The sequence below is a fragment of the Choloepus didactylus genome, chromosome 8, assembly GCF_015220235.1.
Source record: "Choloepus didactylus isolate mChoDid1 chromosome 8, mChoDid1.pri, whole genome shotgun sequence".
Taxonomy (NCBI): Eukaryota; Metazoa; Chordata; class Mammalia; order Pilosa; family Megalonychidae; genus Choloepus; species Choloepus didactylus.
Window position 1 is genome coordinate 106286120 of NC_051314.1, and position 24937 is coordinate 106311056.

General features: G+C 36.6%; 1 protein-coding gene and 1 pseudogene across 4 annotated transcripts in view; one reads left to right on the top strand and one right to left on the bottom strand.

Moving 5' to 3' along the window:
- ITPR2 (inositol 1,4,5-trisphosphate receptor type 2) overlaps positions 1-24937 on the top strand; it is a 550850-nt gene that overhangs the window by 145214 nt on the left and 380699 nt on the right. For 3 of the 4 annotated variants that reach the window (XM_037848345.1, XM_037848348.1, XM_037848347.1), the window contains 4 exons: positions 822-976; positions 4461-4560; positions 5091-5251; positions 23844-23985. In XM_037848345.1, coding sequence (XP_037704273.1) covers positions 822-976; positions 4461-4560; positions 5091-5251; positions 23844-23985 — 558 coding nt within the window. The remainder of the gene's footprint in view (positions 1-821; positions 977-4460; positions 4561-5090; positions 5252-23843; positions 23986-24937) is intronic. The other variant, XM_037848346.1, reaches the window with a different exon arrangement.
- LOC119541599 lies at positions 16900-23585 on the bottom strand (annotated as a pseudogene).

The window sequence follows — 24937 nt, forward strand, 5'->3', positions numbered from 1 at the left end:
TCTTGGAGAGCAGAGGATGAGACTCCTCATGAACTTTTGGAATGATTGGATGCAATATCTTGTCACAGCATCCATTCAGTAAATGCTCATTGATTGATTGAGGCTACTGCTTTCATTTGCCTTTTGAGCATCCCTTCTGTCTCCCACTTTCATTAATTTTCCTGTGAAGGTACAATGTCGTCGTCTCTTTTTCATTTTCAAAATTCACTTGTTTAATAAATATGTATAAGTAATTATATTTTTGTACTTAATTACCAAGATTATATGCAATTTTTTATATTACATTTTGGATTCTTACACATCAAATTCTTCCATGGGGCATTGGGGTTGGGGGCACTTGTTCTTGGATCTAATGGAACAAGCTGATGAACTCAGTGAGGGTGTTCCTCCCTTCCTGTCCAGTTTAATGTCCCAATTGTGTTTTCAGAGTTAGGCATGGACTCCGAATACTAATACTCTTTAATTTATGAAATCTAGATAATTCATCACTGTTTCTCCTCTTTGTTTGTTTTTAATGTGGAACAGTCTCAATTGCTGCTCTGTAAGTAGATGTAATACGAGAGAAAGGGCCATAACTGTTGTGACTGACAGTGCCTTCATGATGCACCCAGATCACCCTCTAGGACGTGTAACCTAGCATGGCTGATAATTACCTCAAAGCCTTTCAGGTCTGGGCAATTCTTTCAGGTATCTATATAGAAATAAATACCTCTATAATCCAATGAAGAAATCAATGCAAATTTAAACATTATTTTTGGATTAATTGGGAAGTTTAGTAAGAAACCTGCTAAAAGTAAATAAATAACCTTGTCCCTCCTAAGCAGAGAGAAGGAGACCTTCCAACTTCAAAGAAAAAACGCCAAGCAGGGGAGAAGATCATGTACACCTTAGTCTCAGTCCCACATGGAAATGACATTGCGTCCCTTTTTGAACTGGATGCCACAACTCTTCAGAGAGCTGACTGCCTGGTTCCAAGGTAAGAAAAAAAAATAAAATAAAATAAAAAATATATATGTATATAATTATGGTTAGAAGGTAATGTTTCTCTGAATAATTTTACCAGTGGGTAAGGAATTAAAATTGTAATGTTAATGTCATTTTTCTGATATAAAAGGAGCAAGCCTAAATGAAGAAAAAGTGTATAAAACATTATCCTTATTTTGGGACTAGATTAAAATAGCTTGTTTTATTCTTATAAATAATTAAAATGTGCAGATGAAAGACATTCTGACAAATTCATAACTCATTTCTTACTTGTTTGGCCTTTGGTTTACCAAAATGAAAAATAATTTAAAAGCATTTCTATCACTACTTATATAATTTATTTTTATTAGATGGATTCCCTAAATTCATTCATTCATCAAATTATTCATTATTCAGTCAATGAGTAATTTATTGAGCATCTGTTAATTCCAGGCATTGCTTAAGGCACTGGAAGGACAATAGTGGAAAACCAGTTATGTTCTTTTTCTTATGCCTTACATTCAAGCTGGGGAGACATATTTCTTTATAAAAAACAAACTAATAAACATAAAATTCAGGCCAGATAATAAAAATACTTTGAGGAAAAATTTCATTGAGAGTTCTGCTAAGTAGGAGTGTTCAGGCACAGCCTCCTTGAGTTAAGACATTTGAGAAAAGATCTGAGTAAATTGAGGGATCAAGACCTCTCCATTGGGGGAAAGTCTTTTGAGAGCAGGAACATGAAAATGAAAAATTTTGAAATTTACTAGATTTTTAAGAACAAGCTAGGAGGCCAGTGTGGCTGGACCAAAGTGAAGGAGGAGATTGGTAATGAGGTTAGCCAGGACTTCACGGTCGAGAATATACTCTTTTGCTTGAAATTTGACTCTTAAGCCCTTTTGCCTGAATCTGTCTACCTTTCAACAATAGCACAACGATGCACTCCAGATGCATAGAGGAGTCTTGCCCATATGATTAGGTCTGGAAGTCTGATTCTCCACCGACTCCATAGAGCAATATTGTACTGGACTTAGGCAGATTGGCATTGTTTGGGCCAAAGGTGCCTTTACAAAAACGCAGACATTGTTGTGTAGGCTCCTTTCAGGGGTGCGAAATGTTGATGTACTAATGCTGCCAAGAAACCCTGGTATAGTGTCCCAGAGTGTCTCATGACCATTCACATTCATTAGATATGTTGCTGAATCTTGGCCTATCAGAGTCCATCTCTCACTGTTCTTGCTCCATCAATATAGACCTACAAATAGATCCTCTCCAGATTTTACTTGAGGCAGGTCTCTGACGTTCTTTTCCTAGTAATTGGGATCTTAAGCAGTCCTTACTTTGACTTTATTCATTTTGGATTTAACTCAGCAAAAATGTAGTCCTTCTTGAACTCTAACCAAGAGAGTTTGCCTAAGGAAATGGTAGTAGATCTCTTTATAAAGAGCCTACATCCACACCAAGGCCCCTGAGACCAGCTCATTAGGGAGGTGTTGAGTTACTACTACTCAGAACTGTTGATATACTTCTTGGTGTAGTATGGAATTTTGTGTTAACATGGATTCATTTGTCATTAATTTATTAATGCTAATGTTCATTAATAATTAAAAATAACTACGATTGCAATATAATTCTTGAGCACTTTCTGTGTGCTTAAGTCCAATGTCAAGTTCTTTATAAACGTTGTCTCATGCAATCCTGACAACAACTCATTTTACAGATAAGGAAATAGAGGCTTAGAGCATCGTTTCTCAGATTGGTTGAACATTAGAATCACCTGAGCAGCTTTGGAAACTCTCCATGCCCTGCCTGCACTGAGACCAGTGGTGTCAATCTCAGGGATGGGATACAGGCTTTCCCTTTTTTTTTTTTAAATAAGGGTTACCCAGTTGATTCCAATTGGGAGTCTATAGCTCAATGCCTCTCAAATTTTCATGTGTATATGGGTCACCTGGGGATCTGGTTACAATGCAGGTTCTGTTTCACTTGATCTAAACTGGGTCCTGAGAGCCTGCATTTCTAACAAGCCCTCAGGCAATGCTGGTGCTGCTGGTCTAGACCTTTAAGTATGAAGAGCTTAGAGCAGTGGTTCACAAGCTTTGTTGCACATTGAAACACCTGGGGATATTTAAAAAGTGCTGATGCCTGACTCACTCCCAGACATTCTGATTTAATTGGTATATGGTGCACCCTGGGCATTGGGGTTTGAAAAGCTTCCCAGGTGATTTTAATGTACAGCAAAGTTTGGGAAGCATTTCCTTAGAGTTAAGTTAATTGGCCAATGTCAAGCTCATGAAATGGAATTTGATCCCAGAGTGTGTGAATTCAAAGTCTATACTCTTAATTACTAGACTACAATGCCTTAATATTTTAGACATTCAGATTATATCCAGGTCTTAATGACAACAGATTTCTGTGGCTAGGTCCTCTTTTAAAGAGTTATTCATTTCCAAAATTCTTGCAAATTGTAAGTTATTTCTACAGTGTAATCTCTTCAGTTTGGAACCCAGCCATTTAGATCCATTCAATAAGCAAACCATTGCAGGTGTGAGTTTAGAGGAAGGGGCAACAGAGCTGAAAAAGCATGCCCCCACTTCCCAGATGCTTAAAATATAATGGGGAGGACAAAGGAGGACAGATGACCTCTCCTGTGTAATTCAATGCAAAAAATGTGTTAAAATAAAGGTATTCCAGAATTTCCAATTATTTGAACAAGGATAGGTTGTTTGCTATTTCAGATTTTTGTGACTAAGTGGAATCATGGCTTTGAAGGATCTCTGCCTTTCCCTGAGGCCCTTGAATTTTATTTTTCTTTGATGCCCTTAATGCTTTCTGCATTATATTGTATGATTTATTTATAGCTTATCTTTTCTTCTGAAAATGTAAGCTCCTGGAAGGTATAGTACTTAACACAGTGTTTTTCTTTTAAAAGACACTTTACACATTATTTGTTGAAGAATTGAATACTAAACAAGTTAACTAAAAATGATATTTGATTAAATGGAGTTCTAGCTGCTTTTCTCAGGCACTTTCCCACAGTTTATATATATACTTATTCATGCAGATGATTAAAGTACAGAAAGGGACTACTAGCAGCAGCCGTTTTTAACTAAGTTTGTTACTTGATCAGTATTCTCACTTTAGAGTGCATCAGAAGTACACAGAGGGCTGGTTGAAACCGATTTTGGGCCCCAGCCCCAGAGTTTCTGATTCATTAGTCTTGGGTGAGCCTGAGAATGTGTGCTTCTGAGTTCCCAGCTGATGCTGATGCTGCTGGTGCAGGGGCCACACTGAGAACCGTTGGTCTAGGTAACAGTACTGCATACTTTGAAAGAATCTATAATTCAGGGTTTTTCCTTAAACCAGATCATTTTTCTATACTTGAGTCATTTACTAGTCTAACATATTTATATTCATTTCTTGTGTGAAACTTAAATATGTTAATATGTAAGTGTCTTAATTTTTTATAATATGTTTTCATATTATTTTGCTTTTAGGAACTCATATGTTCGGTTAAGGCATTTATGTACCAACACATGGGTAACAAGTACCAGCATCCCCATAGACACAGATGAAGAGAGGCCTGTTATGTTGAAGGTAAATGTTACTAAAAATGGTTTAATTTTCAGCCTATGCTGTCCGAATAGAATTAGGGGGTGACTGAAATGTTCATTACAATCCATATTCACCAATATTAGAGTTATTGCAATTAAATTAATCAAACATTCATTTCTGCCTATTGCTTAGGTAGCTAAACTAAATGGTTTGGCTGCAGCAGACTCTGATTCAGGAGGATGCAACACAGATGCCAAAAAGAGTTAGCACAGAAAGCTTGAGTGAGGAGAAGCTGCCCAGGGGTGCATCTTCTCTGCTGTGTTGAAGCTGAAGCACAGGGCGAGGGTGAAGGGATACATTTCCCATGGGGCTTTGGAAACAGGGCTGGAAATGGGCATGGAAAACCTCTGTGTCCCTACAGACTTTCATAATGGAGGATGAACAAGGGAATTGTGTTTGGATTATCTATTCTTGTCTTGTACTTCTTAAACAGTACTAAAATGTGTTATTACTCAAAGAATACTGCATAGTTATTAAAAAAGAACTAATCTTAATGGAAAAACACATTGCAGATTGGAACTTGCCAGACAAAAGAAGATAAAGAAGCATTTGCCATTGTGTCCGTCCCGCTGTCTGAGGTCCGAGACTTAGATTTTGCCAATGATGCAAACAAAGTACTGGCAACCACGGTCAAAAAGCTGGAAAATGGCACAATAACTCAGAATGAACGGAGGTTAGTAACTTTTAATAATGGCTCTTAAGTCAACAGGAGTCAATTGTCAACTGTCACAATAAAACTCGAATGAATGACTCTAAGGGAATATTTGGGATATTCTTGGTAGCACACCAGTTTCTGACTGAGGTGGGAACTTGATTCCTCTTGAACGTGATGAGTGAATAAAAATGGAGAAATTGAAATCTGGTGGAATATTTACTTTTCTCAATTTACCTTGGCTTGGAAATATTTCTTGAGATTCTCTTTGATCTGTTATTTTAAATACTTCATAAGAGAATTGCAGTACCTTTTGCTGCACTGGTGAGCTGAGTGGTAAACAAAGAAACTTTATTAAATGTTTGGATTTACAGGTCTAAAGGACCTAAAAGAAGTTTTCTATTTTTCTATTCTTATTTATTCGAGACACATTTTTCAGCTCAGATGTCACAAAACAAACAAATATGTAATGGAGGAAAATATCTGCAAGGTGTAGCTCTCTGCCCTTCTTACTTCCTCAAAGAAACTGGATCCTTGATTCTTTTTTTTAATTAATTCAGTTTTACTGATATAGATTCACAAACCATACAGTCATCCACAGCGTACAATCAGTTGTTCACAGTACCATTATATAGTAGTACATTCATCAGCACAATCAATTTTTGAACATTTTCATTACATATACACAAAAGAATAAGAATAAAAATTAAAGTGAAAAAAAACCACCCAAAACATCCCATAGCCCCCATCCCTCCCCATTATTCGTTTACTTTTTTGTCCTTATTTTTCTACTCATCTGTCCAGAACTGGATAAAGGAAGTGGGAGCCACAAGGTTTTCACAATCACATGGATACAGTGAAACCTGTATAGTTATACAGTCATCCTCAAGAATCAAGGCTGTTGGGTTGCAGTTCAACAGTTTCAGATATTTCCTTCTAGCTATTCCAATACAGTAAAAACTAAAAAGGGATATCTCTTTAATGCATGAGAATAACTCCAGAATGACCTCTCCACTCCATTTGAAAGCTCTCAGCCACTGCAACTTTATTTTGTTTCATTTCTCTTTCTCCTTTTGGTCCAAGAAGGCTTTCTCAGTCCCACGGTGCCAGGATCAAACTCATCCCCATGAGTCATGTCCCATGTTGCCAGGGAGATTTACACCCCTGGAAGTGTGTCCCATGTAGAGGGGAGGGCAGTGAATTTACCTGCAGAGTTGGCTTAGAGAGAGAGGCCACATCTGAGCAACAAAAGAGGCTCTCTGGGGGTGACTGTTAGGCACAATCTTAGGTAGGCTTAGCCTCTCCTTTGCAGCAACGAGCTTCATAAGGGCAATTTAGAAGGCTTGGCCTTCTAAACCCCAGTGCTTGTGAGAATATCAGTAATTCCCCAAGTGGCGGAAGTTTAATATTTCCACAACTCCCCCAGTCCGTCAAGGGGGATTTGTGAATACATTTTTATTCTTTGTCAGAATTACCCTGGGATGTATCAGGGCTTCACACTAACCTGTACAAGCCAACCAGATTTCACTTCCTATTCAAAGTTCCATGTAATTATGGCATTTGAATAAACTGACCACTGAAGTTAAATTATATAGTGTGCTACAAAAAACATAGATTTTGCACTTGATAAACATATCTTCCTTTGGTCTCACACAGAGGTTGAAGTTTTAAAATACTGTCAATATTGTCCTTTAGCCCTTAGTCTGATTTACCTTAGTCCTCACCAAGTCCATTTCATTCATATCTCTAACTGAAGTCTGATCTCTTTTTCAGTCTCTAACATTTTCAGTCTCTTTAACATTTGCTGTATGGGTAATGCTGACATTCATAGCTGCTGGACTCTGACTCTGAGTTTCAGGCATCACACAGACACCCAAAGTTCCAGAGACTGACGAGGTTATAAACAAAGAGCTCAGCATCTCAGAATTTAAAAATAGCCATTACACCTTGGGCTTTAATCTAGGAACCTTTACATAAGTCTTTCCCTGATAACCTATGCTCTCAGATTCAAGTCTCAGGGTTTGCACATTATAGTTAGTCCATATTAATGAGGTGATATAATGTTTTCTTTTCATTTCTGGTTTATGTCACTCAACATGCTGTCCTCAGTGTCCATTCACCTAGTTGCATACCTCACAACTTCATTTCTTCTTGTAGCCACTCAATATTCCATTGTATATATATACCACAGTTTGCCATTCTGTTCATCAGTTGATGTACCCTTAGGGCACCTCCATACACTGTGAATCGTGAATACTGCTACCATAAATCCCACTGTGCAAATGTCCATTTGTATCCCTCTTTTCAGTTCTTCCAACTATATACCCAGTAACGGAGTTGCAGTACCATATGGCAACACCATACTTAGCTTCCTGTGGAGCCACCACACTGCCCTCCAGATGGGCTGCACCATTCTACTTTCCCATCAAAGGTGATTAGGTACATCCCTCTCTCCACATTTTCTCCAGCCTTGTATCCCTCTGTTTATTTTCTAGACAGTTTTATTCACACACCATAGATTCCCTCCTAAGTAAACAATCAGTGGTTCCCTGTATAATCACAAAGTTATGCATTCACCATTACCATCTATATGAGGACATTTCCATTTCTCCCACAAAGAAAGAGGAGGAGGCTAAAAAAGAGAAAAAAATTACAAGAAAAAGAAAGAAAAGAAATGACAACTATAAATCAACAAAAGAGAACATAAAATTAAAATACAATATAATATAAAGGTGCGACAATAACACCAATGCCAAGAATCCCATACCCCTCCCATATATTTCCCTTAGAGACATTTAGCTTTGGTATATTGCCTTTGTTACAATTAATGGAAACATATTACAATGTTACTGTAGACTATAGACCCTAATTTGCACTGATTGTATTTTTTCCCCAATACCATCCCATTTTCAACACTTTGCAAAGTTGATATTCATTTGTTCTCCTTCATGTAAAAACATTCTTACATTTGTACATTTAATCACCATCATTGACCACTCTAGGTTTCACTAAGTTATACCATCCCAGTCTTTATCTTACATCTTTCCTTTTGGTGTCCTACATGCCCCTAACCTTCCTCTTTCAACTGTACTCACAGTCATCTTTGTTCAGTGTACTTACAATGTTGTGCTACCATCACCCAGCATTGTGCTATCCATTTCTGGATCTATACAATCAATCCTGTTGAACATTCTGTACTCCTTTGGCATCAAATGCCCAATCTTTACCCTCTTGCCATCTCCTGGCATCTTCGTTTCTACACTCTTCCCTAGATGTATCTCTCCTGTCTTTTCCTATCTGTCTGTAGCACTCCCTTTAGTATTTCTTGTAGAAGAGGTCTCCTGTTCATGAACTCTCTCAGTGTCTATCTGTAAATATTTTAAACTCTCCCCCATTTTTGAAGGATAGTTTTTCTGGATATAGGATTCTTAATTAGCAGTTTTTCTCTTTCAGTATCTTGAATATATCATACCACTGCCTTCTTGCCTCCATGGTTTCTGCTGAAAGATCTGCACTTCGTCTTATTGTGCTTCCTTTGTATCTGATGGATTGCTTTTCTCTTGCTGCTTTCAGAATTCTCTGTATGTCTTTGACATTTGACAGTCTGATTAGTAAATGTCTTGGATTAGGTCTATTTGAATCAATTCTGTTTGGGGTGTACTGCACTTCTTGGACCTGTAATTTTATGTCCTTCATAAGAGTTGGGAAATTTTCATTGATTATTTCCTCTATTATTCTTTCTGCCCCTTTTCCCTCCTCTTCTCCTTCTGGGACACTTATATATATTCATGTGCTTCATATTGTCATTCAGTTCCCTGAGCCCCTGCTCATACTTTCCATTCTCTTCCTTATCTGTTCTTTTGTGTGTAGGATTTCAGATGTCCTGCCTCAAGTTTAGTAATCCTTTCTTCTGCCTTTCCAAGTCTGCTGTTGTATGTCTCCATTGTGTTTTTCATCTCTTCTGTTGTGCCTTTTATTCCCACAAGTTCTGCCATTTGTGTTTTCAAGCTTATGAATGCCTCCTTATGGTCATCCGGTGTCTTCTTTATATCCTTCATCTATGTTATCACATTTTCTTTTAACTCATTGATTTGATTTAGAAGATTGTTTGAACTTGTTGTTTTAACTCTTGAATCTCAGTTGAGGTGTTAGTTTGTTCATTTGATTGGTCCATATCTTGGTGTTTCCTGGTGTGGCTCATGATTTTTTGCTGTCCAGGCATCTGATTTTCTTGATTAGTTTATTCTGGAGGTTGTTTTCTCTCTTTTGCCTTGGGTTTTCCTGTTGGTTTTCTTTGATTTCTATATTTCTTTGTTTCTCTCTCTGGCCAGCTGTCAGATTGACCTCCCCCACTCTAGTCTTCCCCCCAAATTAGGCATACATCATGGCCTGCTCTAGCGATGGAAGGTAGGCACTGGGCACCCCAGCAAGTTCACTGTGTATGGTAATATAGATCTGCTGACTTCCAGCGGTACTCTGTTTTCTGCTGGTCAGTTAAGACCTGTGTTTGTTTTAGAGCCCTGCTTTGGCAGTTGGGTTGTTCATATTTCTCAGTCTAAACCAGGCTGGGTTTCTGTGCAGGGTGTGTAGACCAGCTCCTGTGGTCCTTATAAAGGGTCTGGAGTATCTTTTTAGAAGTGATTCTGTTTTCTTGCACGTTCTGGACTGTTCAGCAGGTGGCACTGTTCAGTAACTTTATCATCCTCAGAGGCTGCTTTGCCTTTGAGCACAGGCTGCATCTGCACAGGTGAGCTGAAACTGTGGGATTCCTGTGCCCTCACTTTGCTGACAGAAATCTGGCTTGATGTGGGGCTTTACTTATGGAAGAGTGCTTCCACCCTGACCCAGTACTCCAGCCATCCCCAAGGCAAGGAAATGGCTGCCAGCTGCTACTTCCTTCAAGAATGGGGGAAGGGTTTTCAGACCGAGGACTGGAAACAGAGTCTTTGTCCACATTTTCTCATTCTCTTTGTCTCTCACTGATCTGGGCCTTGAAATGTCCTCCCCTGTCCTCTGGGTCTTCAAATAGTAGGGGTATGTCTCACTGCTGTGAGAGATTTTTAAATCAGTGTTCCTGGTGGGAGGGTTCCCGTCTGCTGATTCTTAGCCTTTCTCAAACTGAGCCTGAGTGAAGGGGAGAGGGGAATACTGGCTTGTCTGGGACAGAAGATTCCTGCCTGATATTTCTCCTCTTTCTTCAATTTGGCATCTGCAGGGTCCTTCTCCAGTTTATATCCTTCTCCAGAGTTTCAAACAATTCAGATTTGTCCTTTTTTTCATTGACTTTTTGGAGAGGAGTTTTCAGTAGCTGTTTACATCACCATGGTGATGACTTCCCTCAATCCTTGATTCTTAAACTCTGTTTTTGGAAATAAGTGAGGGAAAGAATGATTTTGATAGCTGGCAATTATTGCATCTCTTTCTTGTGTCAAATACTATGTTAGACACTATAAACGTATTTATAGAATTCTTTGAATAACCAGAGATAGATATTCCCATTTTACATAAGGAAAAATTGAGAGGTTCAGCAAACTGGGTAAGCCCACAGTTAGTAAAAGGGGGATTTAATCGTGTCTAGTTATAAAAGTCCTATGCTTTTCAGTATACCTGAACACAATCATTCTCTATTTAATTTCCCCTTCTTCATGATCTGCTAATACCCTTGAGTATTGGAACTCTCATGCATAGCTAGTAAGATGAAAATTGATACAAGCACTTTGGAAATAGTTTGGCAGTAACTAGCAAAGTCGAAGTAAATACTTATGATTCACCAATTTCACTCCTGGGATAAACATTCTTTAATGTCTATCCACAAGAAGTTCCTACTCATGTGCACCAGGACACATGTTCAAGAATAATCAGCATTGTTCTAAAATAACCCCCTATTGGAAATCATCCAAATTCCCATCACCAGTTGAACAGATGAATAATCAAATTTTTGTGTAACAACATGGCTATATCTAATAAACTTTAGATTGAGCAAAAACTACCCATAGCAAATACATTCACTGTAATTCTATTTGTGAAGTACAAAGGCAAGTAAAAGTAAACTCTGTTTCTTTGGAGTTCTTAAGCAATGGGCAGAACTATAAAGAAATGCAAGGAAGTAATAATCAAAATACCAGAATGGTGATTATCCTTCAAGAAGAGTGAGGAGTTGTGAGTGGGGGGGAGGTTTGTGGAGGGGTCCTGCAATGTGCCGTTTCCTGCCCTGGGTGGTGGTTTCATGGGGACTCATTTTATAACTATTCCTTAACATGTATGTTTTATGAACTTCTGGATATATATCTTATAATACAAAGGAGCAAATAATCCAACTTACTTCCCCTTATCTCCATCAGTTAAAAAACATCATAAATGTGCAAACAGTTGGAATAGCTAGTTCTCAGCTTCCTCTCTGGTCTTACCTCTGTTTTCCCCCTAACAAGCCTACATTCAGAAACAACATTGCATATCCAGTTGTATGTCTAACCCTGTTAAGGGGAGATGAATAAAAGCCGGAAGCTGAAACCACTGCCCCACTCTTCTGGATTGCAGATATTTAAATATCAGAGCTAAATTTTGACAGGAAATGAAATCTGATATGTAGATAGCACTTTTTTTTAAGCTGTTTATTTATCTGTTTAATCTTCGTTTTAATGAATCCATTTCTTTGTCTTTGTCACTCTCTATATACACAGAAATTTATTCAGTTCTTTGCTTAAAAAGCCTTTCTTGCTAAGCATTAAGATGTTCTTGAAGAAAAGCTAAAGATTTGGATTATGAGTACTTCAGTACTGCTGGCTGCAATCCTATACAAGTCACTCTTCTTTAGTTACTGCCAGACAGAATCCTAACCATGAAAGATGGTTCTTAGGGAGATGTTGACCAGGGCTGACCAGCATTATGCACTTTTATTTCCCTTGCTTCCCTCCCCACTGTTTTAGAGTGAAGAACATCTTAGCAAAGAGATGGCTTTGCCTGAGAAATAAGGAGCTGCAATTTTTGATCTTAATTTAGTATTTTCAAATAAGCCACCTTCCATGAAAATTCATTCAAAACTACCTGTCAGTATAGTAGAGCTTATTGGTGGTATTGAATGCATTAATATTATTTTCTCAGTTTTAGAATTCAGTATAAAATTCTTTGTGAAAACACTTCACAACTCTTGACTTTTTTCCCACTGGAGAATGGAGTTATAATTAGACATTCTTTTACTAAAAACCAGGAAAAACGATACAAGGTAGAAGGGAAGGTTTTAGAATATTGCAGATCTTTGTCTCAAAATGCTTGTGTTCTTTGATTCCTCTCTCTTTCTTTTACTCTCCCATTTATTCACCCCAGGAATGGAACCTGGAGGCACAGCTCCTGTGTTGTGCCTCCAAAGGTCTTGTCCTCAGACTGCTTTTTATTGGAGGGGGGCAGATTTTCTGATCTCATTTTGTATAGCTGCACCTGCAGAACTGGGAATATGGCATAGGGATGGAGTGGGGGAGTGAGAGGATTAACTGCTATTTAGACCTTGAGGACGTGGTCCATGCATTCCTAAACAAGAATTTTTGCACCATCTTTTACCTCTAAGAGTACAGAAAAAGATGTGGGGATTCATCTGCAGCATCTGTAGTTCAGAGATTTAATTAATTCATCATTATTGAATCCTGATATGTGTCAGGCCCTGGGCCATGAAATATGTTTATATGTACAGTAATGCACTGGTGAACATCACAAACTATGCCATGTCGTCATGCAGTTTACAGTCTTAATAGTTGATTCCAATTCCCTGTGACAGAAGCTAGGGTTCATCAGACATGTGATCATCAAACCAGTATATCCTTCTGATTCAAAGCTAATGTCTTCCTATAACGTCATTTTCCCCTTAAATTTTTTTTGCCTGACTATATTATTGTCCCTACACCAGCTATTTTTTATTTTCCTGATGCCTTTTTACTATCCTTTTATTTAAAATTTCCTTGTCATTTTGTTTTAGGTATGTCTCTTGTGAGCATCAGAGAGCTGGATTTTTAAGATCTAATCTGATAGTCTTTCCTTTATTGGCAAGTTTAATTAATTTTCAGTTGGCAAATAATATATTTGCATTTATTCTGATCTTATTCATTTTTTCTTTAGTGTAGTTTTTTTTTATTTTGCCTCCACTCCTTTCTTGCTTTTGTTAGATTGAGAAATCTTATTATATTTTCCCCTATTTTCCCTTTTCATCTGTTGGTTTAGAAGTTATAGGTCATATCTCTGTCTTTTAGCAATTGCCCCTAAATTCTTATACACTTTAATGATATATTCTTTCTTACAAAACTTGAGTTATTAAATATTTCTTCCTCTCATGGGAGGCAGATACCTTAGCATGCTTTAATTATGTACTGATTTTCTCCCTTCCATTTTTCTTGTAATAGTTGTCTAGAACCTTAGTTCGTGTTTATTCCTTTCCTTTTTAAAATTTTATTTTATGCTATTTGACATATACAGAAGAGTAAATGCATCATATAAATGATGACACATCACCTTTATTGACTGAAAAAGTTAGTTTATAAAATTATTTTTCAGTGATTAGATTTCTTAATATATTTTACCTCATTCTCCTTACCTTCATTTCTTGCATCCCACTTCTTCTGTCTATGTTCACTTTAGTTCTTGTTGAAATTCATTCTTAAGTTCATTCAGTGAGGATATATGGGTTATAAATCTACTTGGTTATTACATATATGAAAATGTCTTTATTTTGCCCTCACTCTTAAGTGATATTTTAACTGTGTATGGAATGTCAGATAGATACTCTGTATTCCTTTAGTATTTTAAAGTTATTATCTAGTTATTTTCTGGCTTCTTTTGTTGCTGTTCAGAAGTCTGTTGTCAAAGGAATTGTCAACCTTTAGTGGGAATTTTTCTTTACTTTCTGGTAATTTTTTGTAGACATTTTTTCTTTGTCTTTTATGTCCTGAAATTTCACTGTCATGTGAGTAGAGGAACTTTTATTTCTTTTCCCCACTTGATACTTGGCGCATACTTTTAATCTAAACACTCATGTCTCTCTTCAATTCTGGAGAATTTTCAGACATTTTTTTCTTCATGTATTTCTTTATCTTTTTTTCCTCTTTTTTGGAAGTCCTATTAGATATATGTTGTATCCTCTTAATTCATCCTCCTTATCTCTTAACTTTCATTTTTATAATTTGCCTTTTAAAATCTCTGTGTGCTTTCTGGATCAATTCCTTAATACTGTCTTATAAATCACTAATTTTTCTTAAGATGTGTGCAGAATGGTTTATCTTCACTAATAAGATTTTTATTTAAATATTTATCATTTTTATTTCACATATTTCTGTTGGTTCTTTTTCATGTCCTCTTCATTCAAGTCTACCTATTTAATAAAATATGTTTTGTCTTTTTTTTTGTATATAATTGCTTTCTTTAATCTCTTTAATGATTGGAAACATACTTATTTAAAGGTTGTTTTGAAATTGTTCTGTTACTTGCATTTTGTCGTTAACAAATGAGCCTCCTGATGGCTTCTTAATGTCAGTTTTCCTTGGATGTTTAATATGCAGGGTCTTTTTGATTGGAAGATTTTTTCCCCCTTCTGTCTGCATTCATTCATCATCTCAGTCTGTACCCCCATTCTGACATCAGGGGTTGAGGTTCCTGTCTTGTAGTAGTTTGAGGCTTTAGGCATTGATATTGTGGTTGGCTAAGTCCAGTCCTACATTGCTTTCTCTGTTTCCTCCCACCACCGCAGGGCCAGAGCCATATCAGGGGCCACAATAATTTTGTTTTTCTCTTAGTCAAGATTTATTTCAATGCCTGGAAACATTCAGACTAATCAAAATGGTGCTATTGTAATTTCTTAAAATATGTAAATGCCTCATACAAACGTTTTAAAAATGTTAATGCTATTAGATTTTCAAAAGCAATGGCTATTTAATAAACACAGGGCAACAATAAAATATCAAAGAACTCATATACTTATGAGGACATGATTAGCAGCAAATTAGTCAAAGTAAACACAAGTATGTTTTTACACTTTACATGTTTAACTAACTTTGCTTCATAAAAGCACAGATAATTGAGATATCTTTTGTTCAATTATTTTATTTCTAATGTTAAATTACATTTTCTAAATATTTTTATGAAGAAATGAAGAATGCCACAAACTGCTTTTTGCCACAATGTTGTACACCATGAAGTAAAGTACATCCAACTGAATTTTTCCATGTTCTCCCCTAATTGAATGTGATTTTTCTATTTACTTTATTCTAATTCATTCATACAGATTTGGGAAAACTGATTTTTCATCTTTAGAATTACATTCTATATACTGCCCCTCCATTTTAGCAAATCTAGTGCGAAAGTGAACAATGATGCAATGTACTATTTCAGGGGACCAAAGTTTCTGTAACCTTAATTTCCCAAATTTCAATGTCAGATTTCTGCCTACATAAGCAAAAAGACTCAAATAGACAAAAATCACATAGTTATCAGGATGAAAAATGTATGAGATGAAGATTATTTAATTAGAACTTTATTATTTTTGCTTTTCCCCCAAGCTACAGGCACTCTTTAGTCTGGCATTCAACGTATGCAACTACAGAGTTTAGATTTCCTTGTTGAATTGGCTCTTAATATTTCAGGGGAGGGGAATCCCAAGGCTTTTGTGTTCTTTAAGAAACTGGCATATATAAATGAACTGCTATGTTTTTTTTTTCCTAAAAGTGCAGTGCAGATAATGCATGGCCATCACTGTTCATATAGTGAAAGGATGGAATGGTAAAGACAGATTCAGTCTCTTGTGAGTGTACAGTTGTAAGCTAATCTAAATGAAAAAACAAAACAAAACAAAAAACTTGACACTTTGAATCATTTAAAGGAAAAAATAACCAATCAAGAAAAATGTTGAAGAACAAGAATATATCCTCTTAAAGAGGAGAAAAGTGTTATCCAACACAAAAATGAGAACTACAGATTTGAAAAACACTAGTTTGTCTTTGTCTTAAAATACCAACAAAAAAATAGTGGAAGGAGGAACTCAAGACCATTTAGAATTGTGGCAGATCTATGTAAAAATGGAACAGAGTACAATGATTTCACCTCATGAAGGAAATGACTTAAATGAAATTTCACAAGTCTTCATGTCTATAATAAAATATATTAATGTAAAAAAAAATCAGTGCACAATTATCAAAAATACAGTCTGGATGTTTCCTCTTAGGTTTATAATAGACTACCAAACCTGCTTAATGCATTTATTTCTACAACCCTGCTCTGTTTAGCAGCAAATGCTGTATACAAATACATACATACCTACCTAGTGGTATTTTACCATGAGAATCATATGTCTCATCTCAAACTAGTGATATGCTTTTCACCCACTTAACATATATTTTATTTACATCAAAGAAACTTAAGACCTTTCTAAGTGGTACAGTTTAGAAAGCTTTGAAAGAGTTTTTAATCAACATATAACATAAAAAAGAATCTTGATTTTTAAATGAAATCTTTTTAGTACTGTGGCATGATGGGTTTAACAGTTGAAGCATAAATATAGTAATTACATTGTAATGTTTAAATTCATTCACTGTTATAGGAAAATGATTGATTTTAGAAATATAGCCAACATGGGACTGTGTAGTTATGAGCAGTGAAATACTAGAAAACAGTGAATGAACAAATAAGATGATTTTTCAGCAGTGGCCATTCATTGTTTTGCTTTTAGGAGCCTGGAAGAAATTGTCTTCTTTAAGTTTCAAATGTTCTGGTGATTCTAGTCATTTCTTAGCTTCTTCAGTATCACCTTGAATTGCTGAAATAAGTGACTCTAAAATATCAAAGTTCTTTTCTGGTCTGAGGTAGCCAAAGTTGGCCACATTGAGCATTTCTCCATAGAAGTTCTCTTTGAAAATATGCATAATGCAAGTTTCCGTAGACTTTTTCGTATTCTTGTGGTATGGGTTCCATCCTATGCTCACCACCTTCTTATGGACATCTTCACTTCCAACACTGGCACAACCAAAATAAATGGCAGTGGATATCTCAGCTGGAAGGTTGTCCACTACTTGTTCAGGAAAGTTAGCAGTGGGGATGCCCAGCTGCTTGGAGCCATGACCGAAGCCCCGCACCACCTGACCGCGGCTGAGGTGGGGCAGGTGCCTCCTGACGCCACCCACTTATGGTGCAGTGTCCTGTCCTGTCTGTGCATCCAGCGGGGTCGCCGTTTAGGCAGTGCGGGACCCTCCAGACCAACCGAACGACACTGAAGGGAGCTCGGCCAGACTGCTGGTGCTCAGTGGGCCACGGCGGGTCCTTCACGCTGCTGACCCAATGGATCCACATAATTTTTAAGGTTCTTAGAGGTGGAGGAGACCTGGTTTAGTCCCTGCCTTCACATCTTTAGTTCCACCAGATGCCTGCAGTCCCTGGATGCCTGGCAAGAATTGAACATTATTCCTGCTTGTCTTATTTTGTTTCCTGATCCACAAAGTTTTTCACTGTGTTTTTAGGTATGCTATTTCTTTTTATTTTTATTTAAAAAAATACATGTCATTACTGCATTTGAAGCAGGGAGTGGAGGATGTTAACGTTTGAACTCAAATAATTATGTGATGGCAAGTCATGAACTTAAAAGCAAATTAGTAAGATTATATGATTATATGAGGTCTTAAGCAACTACAAGTGTAGGATTGGAGTTTGATGTAAACTGGAAAAACCTCATTCAGTTTGCCGCAGATGGGTGCTTGAGATGAAAGGGGAAAATAGAGAGTTTCAGCAGTCTCAGACATAAGAGAATGGTGATACTCTTTGCTTTCATTGCCTCATCTTCAGAGGAGGTGGACTCTGCAAGTAAGGGTTAATGTATAGTGATCCTCAATCAAGACATTTAATTTTTGTCATCATCATTCCAATTAACCATCAGTGATTTTCAGGCTATTTGTAAGACTGAAGCAGACTGATCTATAGATGCTATCAAAATTGTGCTTTCTGAGATATCTAAACATCTGAATACAATGAACTTGAAACAGCAGGGGAAAAGGAATATTGCGAAGTTTTTTTTAAATGCAGATATTTATATTCAAACTGAATTTGTAGATTGAGCAGATAGCAAATGAGCTTCAACTTAACTTCAGTTTGCTGAAGTGATTTGGAAAGGCATTAAGTCACAATTTCAAAAGAAAATCACTTTGAGAGTTCTTTTTTACTTTCATTTTTTATTCTTATTCTGTTTCTTTCTGGTGTAAGGAAAATGTTCAAAAATAATTGGGGTGATGAATGCACAACTATACGATGGTACTGTGAACAGTTGATTGAACACCATGGATGATTGTATGGTATGTGACTACATCTCAATAAAACTGAATTAAAAAAAAGAAAATCAACCACATTTTGATGACCATAAATCATCTTTTACGTTTTTGTGGTTGCCTTTAGAGGTTAAATCTAAAAATGTGAATGAATCCTGTCAGTTAGACACATTTTTCAAAATAAACAGATTGGGCTAAAAGTTAAAATGGCCACACCAAAACAAACAAACAAACAAAAACAGAATCCATGAATTTTGGAGTAGAGTTTATGATCCCTGGAGGTATGCTGACATTTCTATTTATGTGGCTAAATTCTGGATTATGGGTGTGTCCCCTTGGCTTCATGAAAATGCATCCTCTTTCAGGAAGTAAATCCAGAGCTAGGATCAAGGTGCTCCCTAACTGAATACATCCCTACACTTTTCTGGAATAGTCGAATTTCATAAATTGAATTTTTCTTATTGTTGTGATCATATTTGATCATGCTAATAACAGTGAATGATTATGCTGATAACAGTATATAGGTAAAGCTAATTTAAATATTTATTGGACAACTTTTATCTGGTTAAAAAAGCAAGTTTATTGAATAATAATAACAAGGTGTAATTTACCAGTAATAATAATTTAAAAAAATCCTATGACCCTTGCAATACAGTTTTCTAATTTTGTTACCATCCTTGAGATAACTTGAATTTCTGCCCACCACCCCACATTCCACCAACAGAAATTGAGAATGATAAAGAATAGGTAGAAGAAGGAGGAGGAAAGCTAAAGGAGGAAAGTTTTTTTGGGCATATTTTTAAAAACTTTTTGTTTTGAAATACTTTCAAATGTACTGGATAGTTAATGACAATGTGATTGGGAAAGCCATATGGACCACACTTCCCTTTGTCCAGTGCATGGATGAATGAGTAGAAAAATGGGGGCAAAAAAAAAAAAAAAAGCACCTATTGTTCTTTTTTACTTTAATTGTTCTTTTTCACTTTAATTTTATCCTTATTATTTTTGTGTGTGGGGTAATGAAAATGTTCAAAAATTAATTTGGTGATGAACGCACAACTATATAATGGTACTGTGAACAATTGAATGTACACTTTGTATGACTGCATGGTGTGTGACTATATCTCAATAAAAATGAATTAAAAAAAAGAAAAATAAGGACAAGAAGTAAATGAATAATAAGGAGGGATGGGGGTTATGGGATGTTTTGGGTATTCTTTTTTACTTTAATTTTTATTCTTACTCTTTTTTTGTGTGAGGTAATGAAAATGTTCAAAAATTGGTTGTGCTAATGAATGTACAATTTAACATTTTGCCAATGCCCTGTATCACTGTAGCTATCTTTCCATCTGTCTATAAATTCATCTATCTATCCAGCCATCTATTTATCTATTAATAATCCATTTTCTGAAAATTTGAGTGTAGATTGTAAACATCATGTTCCTTGAACACTTAATACTGCCATATACATTTCATAAGAGGGATATTTACTTATGTAACCACCTTAAGTGCAGTTATCAAGTTCAAGAAATTTAGCATTGATATAAAGCTTACAGTTTAGATTTTGGTTTTTTTCATATGTCACCAGAATGTCTTTTGGGTCTTCTCTCCTCCATTATTAGATCCTGTCCAGGATCATGTATTGTATTTAACTGTCATTGTCTCTTTAGTTTATCATTACTTTTTTTTTTTAATGGTGGGAACATATATGTAGCATAAACTTTCCCATCTTAACTACTCCCAAGCATACCATTCAGTAGGATTAATCACATTCACGCTCACTACCTTCCATTACTAAAACTTTCCAATTTTGCCAAACAGAAAGCCTGCACCCGTTGTACATTAACTCCACATTCCTCCTGGCCCCCACCCTAGTAACCTGTACTATAATATCTGTCTCTATGAGCTTTCATATTCTTTAACATTTTCTTTGTTGATACCATGGGGCTTAAATCTAACATCCTAAATTGATAACAATCTTGTTTGCTTTGATAACAACTTAACTTCAGTGGTATACACAGTGTTCCTATACCCTATTTCCCCCTTTATGTAGTTCTTGCCACAAATTGCATGTGCATACAATATAAGTCCAAAACCACTGATTTATCATTATATTTTATGCATGTCCCCTTTAGATCTTATAGGAAGTAAAAAGTGGAGTTACAGATAAAAGATACAATAGTACTGATATTTATGTTTCTGCATGTTGTTATCCTTATTAGAGATCCTTATTTCATGTGGCTCTGATTTATTGTCTAGTGTCTTTTCCTCTAAACCTACAGAACTCTCTGTAGCATCTTTTTTTAATACATTTTTTAATTGTGAACTCTAACATACATACATAACAGTGATAACTTTCAAAGTATGATTTAACAAGTAATTAGAGAACAAATCCCAAAGAATGTCATGGATCACAGTTCCACAACTTCAGCTATTTCCATTATCGTTAAATATAACATAAATACAGGAAGGTGTTAACTTTTGATGTACAGCTCAACAAGCAGTTATATAGGTAATTTCAAAAATTGTTATGGGTTACAGTTCCACATTTTCAGTTATTTCCTTGTTATGCAATATAGGCTGTATATAGAAATGTGAAGACCTTCAAAGCACATTTAACGAGTAGCTATAGAGCAAATTTCAAAGGGTGACATAGAGGACAGTTCCACTACGTCATTTATCTCTTTTCATTTATTCCAACACCCCAAAATCTAAAAAAATATATATATATATTTATTTATACAAAGTTTCAGTATTCATAGACCTTTGTTAAATCCTATCTTATCTGTTACTACCCCTTCCTCTCACTTAATCTCTTTCTCCAATTTCAGGGGTGTCTAGGCAGTGAGCACCCTAACTTGTTCATATTGAAAGAGGTGTCGACAGTATGGGGAAGGGGGCTGCATCTGATTCTTGTTCTTAAAAAGATTGCTGCCTCTGGGTTCCAGGACTTGTTTGGCATAGGAACACTCCAGTGGATCCAAGTTTCTGGGAGAAAAAACTTAGTGAGTAAATCTTTTATAGAATCTCAGGTAGGGACCTAGGTATTTGGGGACTACCTTTGGTAAGGCATGGCGTACTGTGGCCATTTGTGATGTCTAGCTGGAGCTTGCGTAAGAGAAAACTCCGGGATAGCCTCTTGACTCTATTTGTGATCTCTCAGCCACTGTGACCTCAGCTTGTTACCTTTCTTTTTTCCCCCTTTTGGTCAAGTAGGCATTTTCAGTCCCTCACTGCCAGGGCTAGGTTCATTCCTCCGAGTCATGTCCCACATCACCAGGGAGATTCATTCCCCTGGGAGTCATGTCCCTTGTGGGGAGGAGGTTAATGAATTTATTTTCCAAGTTGGGCTTAGAAAGAGAAAGGCCACATCTGAGCAACAAAGGAGGCTTCCTGGTGGTGCCTCTTAGGCATAATTATAGGAGGGCTCAGCCTCCCATTTACAGCCTTAAGTTTCAGAAGAGCAAATCTCAAGTCGAGGGCTCGATTTATTAAGTAGTGGGCTCCTAATTTCACTTAATAGTATCTTTTGTAGGACTGGTATAGTGTGATGATCTCCCTCAGTTTTTGTTTATCTGGGAATGCCTTAACTGCCTTTGGCCATTTTATTATCATGTGTCACAGTAATTGTGGTATGGGTCTATTTGGCTTTATTCTGTTTCGAGTTCGTTGAGCATCTTGGATGTGCTTATTCTTATCTTTCATTAAATTTGGGAAGTTTTCAGCCATTCTTTCTTTGAACATTCTGTCTGCACCTTTCTTGTTCTTCTGGGTTTCTTACAAAGTATATGTTGTTACGCTTGATGGTGTCCCACAGGTTCCTCAGCCTCTTTCACTTTTCTTCATTTTTTCTTCTTTCTGCTCTTCAGAATGGAAGATTTCAGTTGCCTTATATTCAGGTTCACTGATTCTTTCTTCCTCAAGGGAATTTTTAGTTTTTGTTACTGTGGTCTTCAGCTTGTTTGGTTCCTTTTCATAATTTTCATCTCTCTATGATATTCTGTTTATGTTCACCTTTCATTTTCCTAATTTCCTTTAGTTCTTTGTCCATTTTTTCCTTTAGCTCTTTGAGCATATTTAAGACAATTTTAAAAAAAGTCCTTGTATGGTATATCCCAGGTCTGGTCCTCCTCCTTGATGGTTTCTTATGCTTTAATCTTCTCCTTTGCTTGGTCCATACTTCCTGTTCTTTGTGTGTTTTGTAATCTTTTGTTAAAACCCAGACATTTTGATAGTTTAATGTGTTATTTTTGGAATTTAGACCCAGGGATATCTATTTCTTAAGCTTATATCTGTTAGAGATTTTCTTTTGGTGGTTCCCTCATGCCACCACCAGACAAAAATTGGGCCTGCTGTATATGCTCCCAGCCTGTGTTTGAGGGTTACTCTGCTCCTTCCTGAACCAGGACCAGGGATCTGCCCTGGTATCACAGGCCAGCTCCATTCTGAGCCAGTGAGAGGTAGGGAAGGGGCCAGTCAGGGCTCCAGGGGATCCTGTAGCTGCTAAGTAGCCTTTTTCTTGACTCAGTGCTCCCCCTGTTACTGCAGTCCTCTAGAAAGATGGAGCTTTGAGAAATATATTTCTACCAGTTCTTGATGGTCATTCAAAACTTCTCTGGGGAGGACAGAGCCCTGAAGCATCTCACTTTTCTATCTTGACCGGGCAGGAAGTGTTTTAAAGATACTTTAGGAACTAAATAACCATGGAGAGTTCAAGTAGTAATTATAATAATAACTAAAATATAGAGTTTAAAATGAACTGTATTATACCTTTGTAGAGTACAATGATTTTTATAGATCAGTTAATACTTTCAAAACAATATAGAGCATCTTATTACTTACTCTGTCTCTATTCACAGATCATTTAAGTTTTTCCTGTTCTGTACATTGAAGAAATTGAAATGTGATTATGATCAGGAAATGTAGCTTTGGCAACATTAAAAAAAATTTTGAATTAAGAAATTTAGAAGCATAGCTGTTCTACTTTAAGCCAAAATATTCCCCTTTGCTCGTCAGTCATGGAAAAGCATCTGTGATGTTATCCTGCCAACTCACCTGATATTGGGGCTCATGTGGCTTATTTCACAATAGCCTTTGCAGATGCTTGTTGAGAACTGGAGATGGAGGTGGGCTTGGGGGAACTAGAGAAGAGATCGTCTTTTTGAAGTTTTAGGAAACATTAACTGCTTTAGACATTATCTTTTGCTGACTAAATAATATTCATTAAAAATCTTTCAGTTTTACAGTGTTTCAATTTTTAATTTTTACTAAAAGATGTTTTCCACATTAAGTGCACCATAGAGTAAAATTTCCTTTTCATTTCATGATAGATTTGTAACCAAATTATTGGAAGATCTTATCTTCTTTGTTGCTGATGTGCCTAATAATGGACAAGAAGTTCTGGATGTGGTTATTACCAAGCCAAACCGGGAACGCCAAAAATTAATGAGGGAGCAAAATATATTGGCACAGGTAAATATTTTCATATACTAAATTTGCATAGTTTATTTTTTTATTTATAGAATCAGGAAAGTCCCTGTATTTAGTTATCTACTGCTGTGTAGCAAATGACTTATTATCTCCGTTTCTGTGGTTCAGGAAATCTAGGAACGGCTTAGGTGGGTGATTCTTACACAAGGTCTTTCACAAGGCTGCAATCAGTGAATCTGCTGCAGGGGGGAAGCTGCGGTCAGTCCAAGACTCCACTGGGTAGGATCTGCCTCCAAGCTCACTCTTCTGGCTTCTCCAGAAGGCTGCCTCATGACCTGGCAGCTGGCTTTCCCTAGAAGTGGAAGATGCAAGGGAGAGCAAAAGAGAGCACCCAAGATGGAAGCCACATTCACTGTTTAACCTAATCTTAGAAGTGACATCTCATCAGTTCTATTGTGTTCTGTTAGTTTCAAGTGAATTAATAAATCCAGTCCACACTCAAGAGAGGGTTACAGAAAGGCATGAATACCAGGAGGTGGGGTTACTTGGGGGCCCTCTTAGGGGCTGCTGACTACAGACTTGAAAAAACCTACATGGTCAGAATATCTCCAGACAATGTGCTGGAAAAATTTCTGGGTAGAATTTCTAGAAGTGGGAAACTGCTATCTCCATCTGCTTTCTACTTCTTTCACCTCTCTTCCCTAGAATAGTATTAAAAGGGAAGTCTAATCATCAGTTCACAAATGCTCTCTGTACTATATTCTGTTTTATTTTCTCTAAAAGTCTAGAGTTGCTGCTATACTCTTGTTATCCAGAAATTGTTCATAAACTCCAGTAAACTATTGCACTTCCTCATAATATGCACATATGGACATGATTGTCTTTATGTTTTCTTTTATTCTAACTGCAGTTTAAAGGAATAAGTTTCCATGTTAAGTGTGGACTCAAGGAAGATATTAAAAAAATTTAAATCATGTTACTAATGCATGTGCTC